Source organism: Cyphellophora europaea, assembly GCF_000365145.1.
Source record: "Cyphellophora europaea CBS 101466 unplaced genomic scaffold supercont1.5, whole genome shotgun sequence".
Classification (NCBI taxonomy): Eukaryota; Fungi; Ascomycota; class Eurotiomycetes; order Chaetothyriales; family Cyphellophoraceae; genus Cyphellophora; species Cyphellophora europaea.
The window spans coordinates 447693-464780 of record NW_008481811.1 but is presented as its reverse complement, the minus strand read 5'-3'; the positions used below and the strand labels follow the sequence as shown (position 1 = coordinate 464780).

The following is a 17088-nucleotide window of genomic DNA, read 5'->3' as shown; positions in this document are numbered from 1 at the left end:
GGAAGATTAGGCCACCACGGCGATATCAGAGAATCAGAATTTCGACTGTCATCTATGCTCTGTTCTACATGAAACCAAGCCATTATGTATGGAGCCCATAACCAAGGCTGGTGGGTGTCCGACTTCAACCTCAGGGCCCAGCAAGACCAGAGCGGGGCCTCCTCCGGCCTTCGAACGCAGATCATTCATAGACAAGGTCAAAAGGGCTCTCACTCCCCTCGACGCTTCTCATGGCGCTTTGGCCGAACAAATCGTCGTCTACGGTCCACACGGTGTTGGTAAGCGGCACATCGCCATTCAAGCTGCCACCGAAATCTGCGCCCGCGATGGACGAAAACTGCTCCTTGTCAATGCGCGGACCTACGAGGCATTCGTACCTTCGTTCCTGGCGGCTTACACGACCTTGACTGATCAGTCACTGGCCCCAACTGATCACCTGTTCCAGGCACTCCACCAACTGAAATACTACCTCGAGAATCACCGACAACAATGGATCATGGTCGTTCTCGACGTGGAGCTTCTGGCCGAGGAGAGGACAATTCCCGATCCTACCTCTTCTGATCAGAAAAGAGTCATCAATTGGTTTCTACCAACCCGAGGACAAGTCATTATGACGGGCCTGCTTGGACGCGCCATTACAGGCCCATCACTTATACACTGGATCCAAGTCCCGGGACTATCCCCCAGTGATGTCGAGTGGTATGCGCGATCAGAATGCTCGGAGCTCCTCGACCTAGCGCGAGATCCCTGTAGTCCGGTTGTGTCTGATTTGCCCATGCCTCTCGATCTCCAGATCGTGGCAGCCAACTTGAAACTCCTTGGTTGCACTTATCGCCATTATCTCGCCTTCTACACCAGCTACGTGCGAGAAGTTGCAGTAGCTACCGTGAAAGATGGCCTGTGGACTTTCTATCCAGCCGATGTCAATCGACAAATTCTGTGGGACCTGCTGGCAGACCGCAGTCGCTGGGCTATACGACTGTTGTCTGCATTGACGCTCCTTGCACCCTGGGCGATTCCTCTGGCGCTAATGCAGGAGATGCCCATGTTCAAGAACACCATTGCCGATCGACTGGGACCTGCCCTGGATTTGCTCCAGTCTCTCCAGATTCTCATGGTCAAAGATGCTCACGTCTACATCCATCAACATCTGCATCTATGGTTCCGCGGCTATGCTCACAGAAAGCTTCACCCTAATGATTGGTATGCCCTGCGCTCAACGAGTGCCGAGGCTCTGACATATTCTATGCCGCATTTTGCAGCGAAAGGTTTCTATGACTGTTGGACACTCGTCCCCCACATCTTTGCACTCAACGTTTCTATACTCAGAAGAAAGTTGCACTATACCGACCGAATCTTCACCTTTCTGACGAATGCTGTTGAATTGGCGGTGTATCGACTCGAAGACCAAACCATCTCTTACGGACTGTTGAGGACTGCCTCGCTCGTATCATACGCGCTGGCGCCCATACCAGGGACTCATCCAGGTGACGTGGCCGATCTACGCTCTGCCAAACTCAGCGTGGCCAGGGCCCAAGCGTTCTTTACCGAGGCCGTCGCCGATGGGTTCCCTGATTTTGCTACCACTGAAACTGAAGTACACCGAGCCTTACGGTACGTCCGCCACGTGAGAGACGACCATGACTTCTGGCGCATGCGCGAACAACTCTACGCTCTTGAAGCGCGCACGATGCTTGGTCGAGCCCCATTGTCTCGCATCAGAAAGTTCCTCGACCGCGCTCTCGACAAATGCGGGCTCGAAGCATCTGAATTGCACCACCTCATGTCGGTCATTTTGAACACCGAAGATGAACGAAGAGGAGCCCTGGACCACTCTCACGAGGCGATGCTTTATTATGCTCAGTGCTACAAGCCCGATGGACGCCCAAAATTGAACAGAGACGCAAAAGTTGTCGTAGGTCATCACATCAAGATCCTGGTAAAGGAAAGGAAATGGAGGGGAGCCCTGCTTTTCATCCGGCCGTTGCTCGAAGAAGAGTTAACATCCTCTCCCCACCGTTCCACTACAGTTTGGATTCTGACCAGTCAGGCGATCGACTGCTATCGAGCTATGTTGAGACTGTCCGAAGCAGAAGCGCTTTTGTATCGAATTCTCGATGCTGACTTTACGGGAGAAGGCGGCACAAGCGAAGGAAGAACTCATCACTTCGTTGACGAAATTGTGCAAAGATCTTTCATATTTTTCTTGGAAACCTTAGTCTCGATGAGCTCGCTGTATTACTGCCACGGCAGGCTTATAGAAGCAGAAGCCTTGCTCAGATACGTCATATGGGCGGCAATATTCAGGTCAGTGGGCATGGCAGGTCGAGCGGACTCTCAAGTGGCCGATTGGTATCGTAAACTAATCATTTGTCTTGCCCGCCGCCGACATTGGTCTGCATTGATGCAGAAGCAGCTGGACTACTGGTACCTCTTCGGCGATCATTTCGATGGACGTGCAGCGACAGACGGACTAGGAGTCGGACTATACAGCAGTACAGAGACTTACCAGCGTGCAATTTGGGCGTACGAAGATGGAGAATACGACGAATGGAAATTGTCCCTTGCGGAAGACGAGGCCAGGAGAGCTTTCAGCATTGCGGAAACCTCTTGGGGCAACGTTCCCGAACGAGTCGAGGACGGCCGAGACTTCTCCAGTGATCTCGATCTTGACGGCATCACGCATGCAAAGAGGAGCAGATTACTGCATCTGCTAGGATGCGACATTGTTGGTATTACTTTCGTTGGCCGACTCGGTCCTCAGACGCGAATTGCACGCGTTATTTTCCGTGCTGAAGAAGGCGGCATTGACATAGAGTTCGATAACGACACTCCCAAGAGTCCGCCACTGTTACCGGCCACCTCAGCCGAGCAGACTCGTGAAGAGCAGAGTCTCGACACAACTGAAATTGTGGATGGACCCTGTGCACCTGGGGACGGCGTCACATCGGCCGGTGCCAATGCTATCTTGACACAGCCCTCACAAACTTCCGAGTTGCCTCTCGATGAGCCCACGGCTGAAGTTTGTGAAGGGAATCACAATTCGAATGCGAATTGTCAGCAAAACAGCACTTCTTCCACAAATCTCCAAAGCAATGGCCCCAACACCAAAGCCCACGTCGCTGAATCACAAGCGGGCCATAGTGAGGACGACGATGAAGAGTCCAATGATCAAGAACCTGTTCGTGGCCGAAAACCCGGCAACAGGTCGTCTCGCATACGACGCCGAGTCGGTCATTATAGCGACACGCACGATGCCCGTTTGCACCTCATCAACATTTGGGCCAACCATTCCTTTCAGCGCACTCTGCCTGAGTACTGGTCATGGTGCTACTGTAGCCGACACCGGAATCGCAGTAGCAGTATTAACCCGGTTGAGCTGATCGAAGGAGCATTTCTCCGGCAACGCTCTTTAGCTGCCGAACAGCGCGCACGGCCAAAACTCCAGCAGAAGAAGATCACGGATTCTTATCCTCTGCTTCCTCATTCACCAAAGCCTCGTCCTCAAGGCTGTCATGCTAAATGCCCCTGCATAGAAGCCAACAAGCGCGGCGCAGAAGAGTACACTGCCCTCCTAGCCAGCCTTACCACGTGGCCCGATGATGATCCCACTCCGCCACCAGCACCGAAAATCTGTCCACCACTCTCCGTGTACACCGGCAAGCAGCGGCCCAAAGGCAGATTTGTCCGCCCCATGCGGCCCCCTCCAACGCTGTTGCTCGACGAGGTCTTCTACTGTGAGGAGCAGCTAACATCGACGCCGAAATTTGTTCTTTGCCCGACACGCCCAGAACACGGAGGTCAAACTACTTGGCTGCCTGCGAAAGGGGAATGCCAAACCGAGGCAGTTTCTGGTGGCGACGGCGATCAGGAAAAGCGTCTACCAGACTCAACACATCCCAAAGCACCGCCGGGCTTAGGCACCACGTGGGTGTGGATGCAAATGGAGGTCTGGTCAGTGGATGGGCGCGGCGAGAACTACGTGGTGCCTCGCGGCACACCTTGGCTGAACATCACACTCACGGAAGATGACTGGAGCTTGCCCGTGCCCGGCAGAAACCGTTGGTATTGGCGGGACGTCACCGATCAGAGGGAGAAGGATAAGCACAAATCGCTGGGCGAGGGAATGGGAGAGTTAGTGAGCGTGCTGACGAAGAGGAAGGAGAAGATCTGGGAGTATTTTTCACGCAGAGCGTTTGGGCCTGCACAGCGAGTCAAGCAGGAAAGGCAGATGGAATGGAACTCGAGGCTTCCGACGAAGTTGGATAATGTTCAGGAAGAAGAGGATGAGGAGAAGGGAAAGCAGAGGGAGGAGTGTGGCGAGCCGAGTAAGGAGAAGAAAGAAATATGCGAACCCGAGGACGACGATGGGCTATCGTCGGTTAGCGATGTCGATATGCAGACCGCGCTGCTGGACAGCTTCAGAACAGCGACGGTGGCCATCGAGGAAGATTTGGATTCAACGACTTCCAAAGAGGCAGGGAGAAGCTTAGATATCGACGAGCCCGAGCCCGACTCCAAGACTGCAGACGACAATCCAGCTGAGAAGCCCGCAGCGAGTGAAGACGCAGCCGGCTTCCTCCCCTCCTGGGGCGTGCATGAGGCGGACGCAATCACGATGGATTGACACTAAGGTACAATCTTCTGGTAAGATGGCGGCTGCTGCTGCCGTCGATCAGCGGCACCAGAAATCCAGGAGGGTGTTGTGGCGGATCACGGTGCAGGTGCAGGTACAGGTACAGGTACAGGTACCAAGGGAGCTTCGAGGAGCTGGCCAACGAAACAACATGCATGATGACTTTGATGAGCCACGATACGCTTAGCGTTCTTCGGGGAGATTTAGACTGTTGAGACACATTGTTTACAGGTCTAATGGAAGATACTAGTAGCGTCGGATGAACCAAAGGAAGGATGAACAAGGCAGGATAAAAACGAAAATTGAACGAAACGCCATGTTTGGGCGCTGCTGACATTGGATTGTTGATCTTAGATCTTCGTTCGATGCTGTTGCATCTTCTAGAACTGATGACTTTGAAAAAAACCTCCTTCCCTCTCATTGGGATGATGACGCTCCCCATCCTCCCATTGCCATGAACCTGGCTTTTTCTCCCCCGTCACGAACCGCGTCACAAACCGCGTCGCAGGTTTTCCGCACGCCGTGTGAATCCTCCACACAGAAAACTTGCCCTTAGGCTCGCGGAGTTTCGTGACGCTGACTGTCAAATCGCTAAGACACACCACATCCTTTGCCTGTGATGGCCCGTTGATGTATCGTTTCTCTCTTTACCATGAAATGCTGTGATGATGGTGCTTGTTTGGTTTCTGAACCCGTATCCTCAATCTCCGTATCCATCTGCCTTTTCATCTCGCAAAAGTCGTATGCTGAACCGGATAATTCTCTCCCGCCGATCTCAGCGAGAACAGCAAATTCCACATTGTTGGTGGGTCCAATAAATCTCGTGCTTGCTGGTCAGTGAGGACAAATGTACCCGCTCCCGAAGGGGGCCCGCCTTCCTCGTGTTTGCTGCTTCCATTGAGCTTCGCATCGGAGTGATGATTGACGTCTCGCAGAAGACTCAGTGCTTTGGGATATCGCACGTACAAACCAGGCCGGTGGGGAAGTTCGTTCTCCCTGTCCCGCTCCGCCAAGCTCTGAAGAAGTCGTGTTTGTAAGTCTTGAATTTTGGCCCTGTCGACGTCTTCAGAAAGTGCAGCAAGCACCAAAGCTGAACTCAGAGCGGAGAAGATAAAGATCCATGTCCGAAGCGGCACTATACTGAACGACTGCATGTCCACCCAGGCTTGTAGGCAGTCGAATGCTCCTTCCTTACACATGCTCTGCAAATGCTTACTTTGCTGATCCCAGCCCAGACGAGCGCAAGCCTTCATAAGGGTCTGGGACATGCATGAAACCACAAATCCCTGCGAAATTCGAAGTGAGTAATATTCAATGCGATCTTGGATGGTTCGGCAGTTGGCGCGATCCGCTAGCCGGGGTAGCGCCTGTTCGTGGAGGTGTCGAGCAGTTGCCAGAGCATCTATCTCGGATTTAAGACTCGATCGCTCCATTGAAGGACTTGGACGAGCGGAGATGGCAAGCTTGCAAAGCAATAGCATGCAGTCATTGTATGTCAGACTCGATGTCACTCTAACAGGCGGCTCGTCGTTGTTGACTCGGACAACCGATGTTTTTCCAAAGCAGAGCGCTAGCGAGTACTCTTGCCAGAGATATGACCACCATAACTTGTGGTGTCTGATGTGTATGGCTTCACGAGCTCGAGCATCATGGTGCTCGTCAAAAGTCATGGCTTCTTGCAGGCCAGTAAGGTCCGCCATGCGACCAACCATGCCCAGGGTTGTCCAAGCTGCTTCAGGCATCAGATCATTCTCCATGATACGGGCAATCAGTAGTAGTGCTGTAATACAGTTCTCATCCGGGCGACCCAAGTACTCGGCATGTCGGAGGAGCTCCTGGGCGTTACGTGTGTGCACGTTGACAAAGTTGTCGCGTTCCGGTGCGGATGCGTCCGAGTACTGCCAGCCTGTTGCAACAGTGGCTGTGAGTAGAGATAGCCAAGCGAGTCTCGCAGCTTTAGAACGACCGGAGCTTGACCCGAGCTCGTATGTCAATCGGCCGCTATTCATGTCCTCGACGTACTGGCACACACCAGCTTCGAACTCCTCTAGGTCCGAGATGACGGGGTAGATGGGGTGGCAGATTGTCTTGTAGACTTCAAAGTACCGTAACACTGTCTTCTGGGGGGGCAACAGGTCCTTGATTTCCGTGGAGCCGGAATAGATGGGCTGTGCTGAGGAGGAGTAGGTCACATTTAGACCGGTAGGGGCTGGCGGAGCACTCTCGGACGAGTAGTATTGAGAGTGTATCTGCGCTGGAGGAGGCTGCCATGGGGGTTGATGCTGCGGACCGGGGACCACATTGTAGCTTTTGGTAGCATAGGTGCCAGTGGGTGGGCCGGCGTTAATGGCAGCTCCCCAAGACGAGGTGGGGCCGTTGGACGGTGCAGAGGTATAGGCCACACCAGCCGCGTGAATGCCGTCCAGTACATTCTGCGCAGTCTCAGATGGTCTTGGTTTCTTGGGCCTTGGAGCTCCTGGAGATCTAGCGCCTTCAGAAGCACGAGACCTTCTGGTACCGGAGCGGGGTGCATCGTCGTTGAAAGTGCAACCATCGGGCTGACCTCTCTTTGTACAGTTGGTGCATGGCTGTGGGTTGCGCTCGTAGGCGTCACATCTTATTTTTCGGCGGCTGCAGGGGCCACAAGCTGTCCTCCCTCCCCTCGGTCGCACGGTAGAGGAGCTCATGGACAGGTAGCCGCCGGAGGGAGGTTCGGCTGGGGGAGGGCTTTGGGAAGTCGGGTGGGGAGGCTCCTCCATGCTGGGCGACTGGTAGAAAGGAGGACAAGCTGCATGGCCTTGTAGAAGGGGTAGTAGTAGCTCTGGTAGACAGCTGGAGGCGTTGGTGGTGCCAGCCGTGGGCGTGGCAGCTACTGACAGCGGAGAATGGAGAAGCCGAAGGGCATCCGAGTTGAGCAGCGGACGCGGGGCGTCTAGGTACTACAGCAAGCGGCCTTCGGCTGAATATGAAATATGGGCCGGCAGGTGCGAGGTGTTTGAAACCAAGCTGCGCCAGAAGCGGGCATGTATGAGCAGGGGTGTGTAGTAATTGTGTGGTTGTACTGGTTGGGTGTAATGGCGACGGGAAGCTCTAGCGACCGTGCCCCTCCGCGCCCGGCGCAAGAGCCCGGAGGTGACCACTGGACCAGGGCCAAAACGCCAAAACGCGGGTCGGCGCCGTGACTGCCGGCTCCTGGGTCTTTGGGGCAGTCACGGCTCACGCGTGTCTTGGCGGGGGCGGGTTCCTGTCGGTACTTCCGAGTGGCTCAGTCGTTGGTGAAGGCCCAGTGATGTCACCCCCTCTCCGATTGCCCCGCCATCTGTGGCTCAGCAGGGCCAGTCCAACTTTTGGCGGCGTGTAGGCGTTGAGAGGGACAGACCCTGGTCCATACGGCGTCATTGGAATTTAAGTCATGCGTATAACAAGGTGAGACGTGAACTCTGCGCTTCGTGCTTCTTCAAGCCATCCGTGCCACATCTACGTCGAGCTTGCTCTCTCCACTATTGATGTTCCAGCAGACCTCCATCAAACTTCAAGACAATACAGACAGCACCGGTACCATGTCGGACAAGGAGGAATCTCAGCCTCAAGAGCAGGGGCAGGAACAGGAACAGGAGCAGTCCAAAGGCGAAGGTGAGCCCTTCTATGTCAGCATGGACCGCCGTCAGCAACTGACAACCTCCAGGAGGCTCCTGGTATTCAAAGCCCGAGGGTTATGGCAACGCCGCAGGCGATAAAGTCGAAAGCGTCCTTTCTCCAGTTGGCAAACCGCTAGGCAAGGGCCTTGAGACTGCCGGCAAACCCATCGGCGGCCTGGTCGAACCTATCGTTGGAGGCATCTCCAAAGCGGGTGAGACCTTTGGCAACGAGATGAGCATCGGCTTTGGCAATAAGGAAGGAGGGCCGGCCAAGCAGCAAGAGGCCGAAGCTGCCAAAATGAAGGAACCTCTTGGTGGGAAAGAACAAACCGGCGATAACCCATTGGGCTTGTGAGTTGGGACTCTGCTACAGCAGTAACTACTGTCTCTTACTTCTGCCATGTAATTCTATACCCGTTCGAATCGATTAGCTAGCTGCTCTGACTCCACTCAATGCTCTCCCCGAATCTCGGCGATCGCCATCTCCAACTTCACTGCCTACTCCAAGCACAACGGCAAGGATGAGGAGAAAGACGCCAGCACATATACCTTCTCCCTCGGCCATGACTGACATGACCTGATCAAGCCTGAAACACTCCTTCATCCTCCCTTCCCAGTTTCCAAAGTCCTCTCACCCACCGTTCCTCACCATGGCTGAACCCACCCCGCCCCGCCCCTCCCGCTCCCTCAAAGACCGAGTCGCCATCGTGACCGGCGCCGGCGCCCTCGGCGATGGGATCGGCAACGCGCGCGCCGCCGCCATCCTGATGGCCGAAGACGGCTGTGCCGTCGTCTGCGTGGACCTCCAACTAGACCTCGCGCAGCGCACCGTCGCCATGATCGAGGCCGATGGCAAAGGCCGCGCCATCGCGCTGCAGGGCGATGTGACCTCCGAAGCCGATTGCCGCCGGATCGTCGACACCGCCGTCTCTACGTACGGCAGGCTCGATGTACTCTTCAACTGCGTGGGCGTGGGAGGCGCGGCTGGCACGGCGGTGGACGTCGACATCGCGCAGTGGGCCAAGGGGATGGAGATCAATGTGGGGAGTATGGTGCTGATGAGCAAGTATGCTATTCCGGCTATGCTGAAGAACGAGCGGCAGATGGGTGTCAGGGGAAGTATCATCAACATGGGCAGGTATGTTTGTCGTAAACTCAATATGGACTCAAAGGGGGTCCTTTTCGCGCCCGACATACTCTCTATTGCTCCTGTATTCCGATACCCAGTTTACTGATGTCTGTATAGTGTTGCAGGCATTCGGGGAGGGACACCACACCTGCTCTACCCGACCAGCAAGGGCGCGGTGGTCAACATGACGAGGGCGATGGCGGCGCATCATGCACCAGACGGCGTTCGGGTGAACTGCGTATGCCCAGGTGAGTTTCTCCCATCTGGAAATGTTGCACCAGTCAACTTGGGTCCTTTGAGCGCGCTCACACAGCTTCAAATCGAGTCCTCCTCATAGAGATAGTCCTTGAGACTCCAAACCCCCTGATTTCTGCCCCTCTTCGGTATACTCCCAGTCTTGAGCATCGCCACTAACTCATATTTTCCCAACCTCTACCAGGAATGGTCTACACTCCCATGGCAAGCTCCCTCCCTTCCTCTCCAAATCTCACCTGAGCTAACAGCCTCGCAGATGTACGGCGGCGGCATGAGCGACTCGGCACGCGAAAGCCGCAAGAACCGCTCCCTACTAAAGATCGAAGGCAACGGGTGGGACATTGGCTCCGCAGTGCGCTTCCTGGCCAGCGAGGAGAGCAGATGGATCACAGGCCACGTGCTGCCCGTGGATGCGGGCGCAACTTGTGCTGTAGGGACTGACCTGCCCAAGTCGGCGAGTGTGAACGCCTGAGAAGCTCGGTGTGTGCTGATTTGCTTGTGTGTGTTGGTAGATTGAGATACCAGGGGATATACCGATGTTCAAGCCTGAAGAATCGGCTCTTGCAAGCCGTTGAGTGCTGCTATCATATGGATTGCTTTTTTCCAGCTCCTGGCTAAATGCTCTCTGTCATGTTTCGTGTTGAAGAATACCTGCTTTTCTTTTCCCTCTGCCCAACGTCGCGCCAAGCCTTTCACTGCCTGACTTTTTGCCCCCTCGGTTTCCTACCTTCAATCCTTCAACGTTCACAACAAAACACCGCTAACACTCAAGACGCCGCCCGTCCCAATAAGCTCCTTGACCACATGGTCCCCAATCTCCCGATCCACACCCAGGATCATCAACGCCTCCGTCGGCTCCTTGGGCGTCTGCGGCGTCTGCGTGCCACTGCCACCCCACCCCGTACTACTCCCCTTCCTCAACCCCGCCAAGCGCTGGTTCAGCGCCTCGATCCCATCCTTGACACCCGCGCCGTAGCTCGCGGGCGCGACACCCATGAAATTGATGTTGACTTCTTCCCGGCCGAGGATACTGCCGACGACGCCGATCTTGCCGGGCGAGTCGTAGTTGTGGCAGATGAGCATGTTGCCCTCGGGCACGAAACTGGTGGCGAAGCGGTCGAGGCGGCTGATGAAGGGGGTGTCTTCGCTGCAGTAGCCGGCGATGACGTGCTGACGCTCGACCTTGCGGCCGGCAGCCTCGCCTTTGGCGGCGTCCATGGGGCCTAGGTAGCTGTCGTGGCGATTCATGCTCGGCGCCCGACTCCCGCTGCGCGCCACCAGTGTGACCAAACTGCTGTAGCCGCGCTGACCCTGCCCGCCGAGCCCGGGATCCCGACTCTTCTGCTCCGTGACGAAGATGCCGCGCTCCTTGGCCACCATCTCGGCATTGACGATGTTGACGTTACTCCTTTCGTCACTGATGGGTGCGACTAGTCCCTTTATGAGGGCCGCAAACAGCGGCTTCGTGGAGCTCATGCCCGCCAGCTCGCCTTCGTAGATGAGGTCGAAGGTGTTGCGCACCTGCACGGTGGATTCGCCGCCGGGGACGCCCGCGACGGCGCGCGAGAAGTGCTGCGTGTACAGGCTGCCCATCTTCTCGACGAGCCGGACGAAGGGCTGCAGTGTGCGGTACTCCTTGGGCACGATGATGGGCGCGTTGACGGCGCTGCGGGGCAGGTCGCCGGCGAGGATCTGTAGGACTTGTTCGCAGACGTCGAGGGAGACATTCTCCTGTGCTTCCACGGTTGAGGCGCCCAGGTGGGGCGTGGCGATGCAGTTGGGGTGTAGAAGCAGTTTGGAGAGCGTGGCTTCGGGGTCGCTTTCGATTCTTGGGGGCTCGCTGGAGAAGACGTCGATGGCCGCACCGGCGACGTGGCCGGACTCTAGGGCGGCGAGGAGGGCGGCTTCATCGACGATGCCGCCGCGGGCGACGTTGAGGACGCGGGCGCCCGGTTTCAGGAGCTCGAGTTCGGAGGTCGAAAGCATGCCGCGCGTGGAGGCCAGCATGGGGGTATGGATGGTGAGGAAGTCGCATTGGGGCAGGAGGGCGGAGAGTGAGGGGACAAGGGTCACGTTGGCGGACTCGGCGACGGAGGCAGAGGCATAGGGGTCCATGGCTGCGATGTTCATGCCGAGGCCGCGGGCGAGACGTGCCACAATGAGGCCCACTGAGCTATATGTCAGATTCCCGTGTACTGGATGGAGGAAGAGGAGAGCCTGCCTTTGCCCAAGCCAATGATGCCCAATGTCTTGCCTTTCACTTCGACGCCCACGAACTTGCTCCGCTCCCACTTGCCTGCCTTGACGCTCGCACATGCCTCGGGGACCTTTCGAGCCATGCTCATCAACAAGCTGATAGTGTGCTCAGCGGCGGCTTGGATGTTCCCGGAAGGCGAGTTCACGACCACAATGCCCAGCTTGGTGGCGGCGGGAACGTCCACATTGTCGACGCCAACACCGGCACGGGCGACTACCTTCAGGTTCGTAGCGGCAGCCAATAGTTCGGCGGTGACTTTGGTTTCTGAGCGGACGAGTAGAGCTTCATAGGTAGGAATTATTTTGAGGAGGTCGGCGGGGCTGGGCTTGGTGACTTCATCCACCTGTAGGGTCTTGCGGAGAATGGCGAGGCCATCTGGTGAGAGCTTCTCGGGGACGAGGACTTTCGGCTTCGGGTCACTGTCCTGAGTACTGGCCATGGTGACGGTGGCCGTTGGGCTAGAGGGAAAGGAGCGGTGAGAGTGGAATACGTATCGAGAGGTGGAGTGGATCAAACGAGGAGGAAGAGGAAGGTTCAAATGTTATAGAACGCCAGCAGTTGTTTTCTTGGAACAAATGATATTATGGCCCAAACCTTGTACCTTTTTTGGACAGAAGCAACGACGCTCACATTCGGTAGTGCGAGAATTGATGCTTCTCCATACAGCGTGAGTACTGGATCTCAGACGCGTTGTGACGACGTGTGGTGGGCTAAAGCGAGGTGCGGGGGCCCCGAACTCCCCGCGGAGTGCCTGGGAGAAGCCAGAATCCCCAAATCGCAGTCCAATCAGTAAACAGCCAGCCAGCAATTTTGTTGATCATGTGAAATGGTAAGCACAATTGCCCCCAAAAGAACCACTTTTCCCACATGCGCCAGGGCTGTGCGAACCGATGTCGGCCAGTCTGCCTAATAGTCCAGAGCCTCGGTGAACAAGTTACGGAGCTGCTCTCGTTCTTGGTTGACCTCTTCGCTCAAGCTGGGTGCCAACATGAGCACTCGCTTCTGTGGGATGGTACCTTCCACAAGCTCATCGATGTGCGACTCGGTAAACCCGAGTGGCTTGAGCCCACGAGGTTGATCGCCTAGATCGACCAGGAACTTGGCGATAGCCTCGCCGAGCACTTCGCCAGCGCTCTCCTTCTTCACGTTAGAAATATCAACACCGAAGGCTTCGGCGGCTTGAAGATGGCGTTCAGGGTTGCTGGCACCCGTAAACTTGAAAACAGCTGGTGCAGTAACCGCCACACTGACACCGTGCGGGATAATGTTGTTCTCAATCTGATAACCAGCATGCTTGTAACCTGGGTTCTGTCCACTAATCGGATAACTCATGCCGTGACACAGATGGACCCCTGCGTTGCCGAATCCGACGCCTGCCAAGGTTGCAGCAAGCAACATCTCGCTCTGCGCTTCAAAGTCATCCGGATCCTTGGCCGCACGCGGGAGGTATTTGACAGTCGAATGCAGCGCCTTGAGTGAGAAGATATCGGAGATTGGGTTGGCTCCCTGATAGGCCGGGCGATTAATGGGGTTGCTGGGACGAGGCGACCGTTCATGGTAGGGAATGGCAGTCCAGGATTCCAGAGAGTGACACAAAACATCGAGGCCGGATGAGGCGTGCACAGCAGACGGCATAGTTCGGGTGTTGAGCGGATCACATATTCCCAGGGTGGGCTTCAGATTTCGGTGCGCGATGCCCGTCTTTGCTTTCTTCTCCACCAAATCGAAGATGGCTGTGCCCGTTGTTTCGGATCCAGTTCCGGCGGTGGTCGGGACTGCAACCAGGGGCTTGAGCTTGCCGGTGATTGGGAGCCCCTTACCTAGCGGAGCATTGACGAAGTCCAAGAAGTCCGCATCTGGGAAGCAGGTGTAGAGGTTCATCAGCTTGGCCGTATCGATGACCGAGCCACCCCCAACTGCCAGAAAGGCATCTGGCTGGTAGGGCTTCGCGAAGGCGATTGCGTCTTTGATGGAACTGTCCTTGGGCTCGACCCGACATTTGTCATAGACCGTAAATTCAATGCCCTCCCTGGTGAGTCCTTCAATGACTTGTTTCATGGCGTCGAGCTTAACCACGTTCCCGTCCGTGACAACGCAGACTTTCTTCGCGCCCATATTTGTAAAATCCATACCCACCTCTTTCGTGCATCCCGGGCCGAAACGAATAGAGCTTGCCGCCATCTCGAAGGCATAGTCTTTGGTACGGGAGTGGTCAATGGGGGTGGCCAGTCGCCGGCGCGCTTCGCCAAAGACTGCGGGACCATGGTGGTGATTCGGGTTCGAGTGACAGGGGCAGCTGGGAGGGTGCGTAAACTGGACCGCCCGAAGGAGAGACGTTGACCGCTGTGCTGCGGTCCTAGCGACGCGTATCGCGGGAGAGAAAGACATCGTTGCGTATCCGCGTGGTTGTGCGGGGTCGAGGATTGACGCTGACGCTGAAGCTGGAGTTGCTCAGGAGCTTCACAACAACCACCGGGCTGCAATCTGAGCTTGATGAGCAGTATTCCAGATACTATAAACTCAACCAGGAGCGTTCGGGAGGTGAACAGTGTCGGACGTCTCTCCGACTGGAAATGCCCTTGGCCCTAGAGTAGATTAACTCGGGTGGTGAACCCCGTAGATGGTGCCCCGTAGCACGCGGCATTGGAGATGGCCGAGGTCCAGAAGCTCTCTTGACCCTGGAGCAGCCCCACCTCATTGGCACACCCACACGATGCCCTAGGGAGAGAGGGGGAGAGAAGTCCTGAGGTGACGGTCTAGGCGACTGACACGAGAGTGCTCGCGCGTCGAATTCTGACATCACCGCCTGGACTTTTTGTTTGCACAACATTATCCGAAAGGAGGGGCGCCAGCATCAGTGACGACGACTACTCTCATCTCTTGTCACTGCCCTGTTGCAAACTTTTATATGTCAAATTCGAGATTCTCTGCACTGTTCCGGCTGAGCCAAGTTACTCATCAAGCCAAATCCTTTAGCAGACCGTACACTTCCACAAATATATTCGATATCCTTGGCAAGCTGACGCCGGCACAGTTACGCAACAACGAGCCCCTCGCCCACTATGTGTGACCAGTCCAAATGTACAGATCCGTATCTTCCAGGGTGCTTGTAACTGCCGACTAATGCTGGCAATACAGGGAAGTTCAACCATACCATGCTGCGGGTGAAAGACCCCAAGAAGTCTGTCGAGTTCTACAAGCTGCTGGGTCTTACTCAGAGTACGTCGAGGTAGCAGTCACCGCCTACGAATTGCTAAGCTGGCATAGTCCGACAACTTGATTTTCCTGAGAACAAATTCAGCCTCTACTTCCTAGGTAAACGATATTCTGTGGAAAGGCCAAGCATTTACTGACGGACTGCAGCCTACGACGGCCCAACCTCCGCATCTACCGGCGCCCACTGGACTGACCGTGAAGGTGTCTTGGAGCTGACACACAACCATGGCACCGAGAATGACGACAGCTTCCAGGCCAATAACGGCAACAAGGACCCTCATAAAGGCTTCGGACACACATGCATCTCGGTCGACAACATTCAAGCTGCTTGTCAGCGGATCGAGGACGCGGGATACAAGTTCCAGAAGAAGCTGACCGACGGGAGAATGCGGTAAGTACTCTTCACCAGACTTGAATCGTCTATCCGGTTCCTTGTTGGCTCTTCTAAGGCCCCATCTCGAAGGACACCAGGAGTAGCCTCACCCCCATTCAACTCTTCCCCATCTTTTACTCAGAGTTACTGACCGCAGGTAGCTCCATCGCCTTCGCATTAGATCCCGACGGTTATTGGGTTGAGATCATCGGTCAGAGGAATGTCGACGAAACTGCCAATGTTAAAGAGACCGACACGCAGTCGTACCGCTTCAACCACAGCATGATTCGCATCAAGGACCCGGAAAAGAGCTTGGCATTCTACCAGGACGTCATGGGAATGCAACTCTTGCGGACAAGCGAGCAGAAGGAGGCTGGCTTCACCTTGTACTTCCTCGGCTATCCTGGGGACTTTGAAATCCTGAAACCGGAAGATACACCTAACGGCGTTAACCCGCTGGCGGGCAAGGAAGGTCTGCTGGAGCTCACCTGGAACTACGGCACAGAGAAGGAGGATGGCCAAGTCTATCACAACGGCAATGACGAGCCTCAGGGATTTGGCCACATCTGTCTCAGTGTTGACGACCTCGACAAGGCATGCCAATGGATGGACGATAAGAAGGTCAACTGGAAGAAGCGTCTGACCGAGGGCCGCATGAAGAACGTGGCTTTCGTACTTGACCCAGACAACTACTGGATTGAAATCATCCAGAATGAGAAGTTGAAGAAGACAAACGACTGGTAGATAGCGGCGCGTTTAATGCAGATATGAGGCATAAACACTTCCAGCTGACGACTACGAGTATCGTATGGAAGTGCAGAGAACCTTTGCACTTCGAAATGCTATGTGTATTTGACGCCCTGTTGTTTCGACCTCGGGCTCAACGTCGTCCACTGGGCGACTGTGGCTCCCCGCGACGAGCCTAACTTGAAGAGGATAATGCCCAGGTCAAGCCCCCCAAAAGCCTTTTGCCATGCTTCACCTCTCTTCATCTGCCAACACTCCTCCAGACCCGCCGCCTATTGGACTACCACTCTCCAGCGCTCCGATACGAGGCAGCCAAATGAGGAAAATGCCCAATGCCCAAAAGCATGTAAGGAAATTCTTGCTCTAAAACAGCAAGGTCCTTTCGACCACCTGCTGGCTTGTCGGTGCCACAGCCATGCACGCTTTCTGCCCTTTGCCGCGTCCTCAAAGCTTCCGAGCCCCTAACCGTGGAAGGAAAATGCCCTACGCAGGCCTTCGATGAAAGTCCCAGGAGCTGAAATGGGCAGCTAACATGCCCTTCTGAGTGACCTCCTGCATCAATGGTGCCAGCAGAACTGGGGAGCCATTGGTCCACGTACGCCGCAAGAGGCTGAAGGTGTGTTTACAAATCTCGCAAGACATTGCGTGTCTGCGTATCACGACCTATCACCAAAGTGTGATGCAGGCGCCATACCTTGTCCACTAACGTCGCGCATACTCGCTTCCTTTCTTATTACCCAACCAGGCAATTGGCAGGAACGGCCGCCAGACGAAAGCTGCGACAAACACTGCTTGAGGCATCTCACCTTCCCTTTACGCAGGGTTGACATGGTGCTC

The 17088-nt window shown here is 55.5% G+C and overlaps 7 protein-coding genes across 7 annotated transcripts; 4 read left to right on the top strand and 3 right to left on the bottom strand.

Annotated features, from left to right (window-relative positions):
* Window positions 1-88: 88 nt before the first annotated feature.
* Window positions 89-4627, top strand: HMPREF1541_05450 (uncharacterized protein; the record flags this gene model as incomplete). Its single annotated transcript, XM_008719790.1, has 1 exon — window positions 89-4627. One exon carries the CDS (start codon window positions 89-91, stop codon window positions 4625-4627), a length of 4539 nt encoding a protein of 1512 aa, XP_008718012.1.
* Window positions 4628-5361: 734 nt separating this feature from the next.
* HMPREF1541_05449 (uncharacterized protein) lies at window positions 5362-7395 on the bottom strand (the record flags this gene model as incomplete). Its single annotated transcript, XM_008719789.1, has 1 exon — window positions 5362-7395. One exon carries the CDS (start codon window positions 7393-7395, stop codon window positions 5362-5364), a length of 2034 nt encoding a protein of 677 aa, XP_008718011.1.
* Window positions 7396-8196: 801 nt separating this feature from the next.
* On the top strand, window positions 8197-8629 carry HMPREF1541_05448 (uncharacterized protein; the record flags this gene model as incomplete). Its single annotated transcript, XM_008719788.1, has 2 exons — window positions 8197-8269; window positions 8322-8629. The coding sequence occupies 2 exons, from the start codon at window positions 8197-8199 to the stop codon at window positions 8627-8629; spliced, it is 381 nt and encodes a 126-aa protein (XP_008718010.1).
* Window positions 8630-8924: 295 nt separating this feature from the next.
* HMPREF1541_05447 (uncharacterized protein) lies at window positions 8925-10130 on the top strand (the record flags this gene model as incomplete). The annotated part of the gene is made up of 3 exons (XM_008719787.1): window positions 8925-9412; window positions 9521-9674; window positions 9915-10130. 3 exons carry the CDS (start codon window positions 8925-8927, stop codon window positions 10128-10130), a joined length of 858 nt encoding a protein of 285 aa, XP_008718009.1.
* A 272-nt stretch (window positions 10131-10402) lies between these two features.
* On the bottom strand, window positions 10403-12354 carry HMPREF1541_05446 (phosphoglycerate dehydrogenase; the record flags this gene model as incomplete). The annotated part of the gene is made up of 2 exons (XM_008719786.1): window positions 10403-11831; window positions 11855-12354. 2 exons carry the CDS (start codon window positions 12352-12354, stop codon window positions 10403-10405), a joined length of 1929 nt encoding a protein of 642 aa, XP_008718008.1.
* Window positions 12355-12821: 467 nt separating this feature from the next.
* HMPREF1541_05445 (uncharacterized protein) lies at window positions 12822-14303 on the bottom strand (the record flags this gene model as incomplete). Its single annotated transcript, XM_008719785.1, has 1 exon — window positions 12822-14303. One exon carries the CDS (start codon window positions 14301-14303, stop codon window positions 12822-12824), a length of 1482 nt encoding a protein of 493 aa, XP_008718007.1.
* Window positions 14304-15070: 767 nt separating this feature from the next.
* Window positions 15071-16248, top strand: HMPREF1541_05444 (lactoylglutathione lyase; the record flags this gene model as incomplete). The annotated part of the gene is made up of 4 exons (XM_008719784.1): window positions 15071-15134; window positions 15183-15230; window positions 15279-15522; window positions 15666-16248. The coding sequence occupies 4 exons, from the start codon at window positions 15071-15073 to the stop codon at window positions 16246-16248; spliced, it is 939 nt and encodes a 312-aa protein (XP_008718006.1).
* Window positions 16249-17088: the final 840 nt, after the last annotated feature.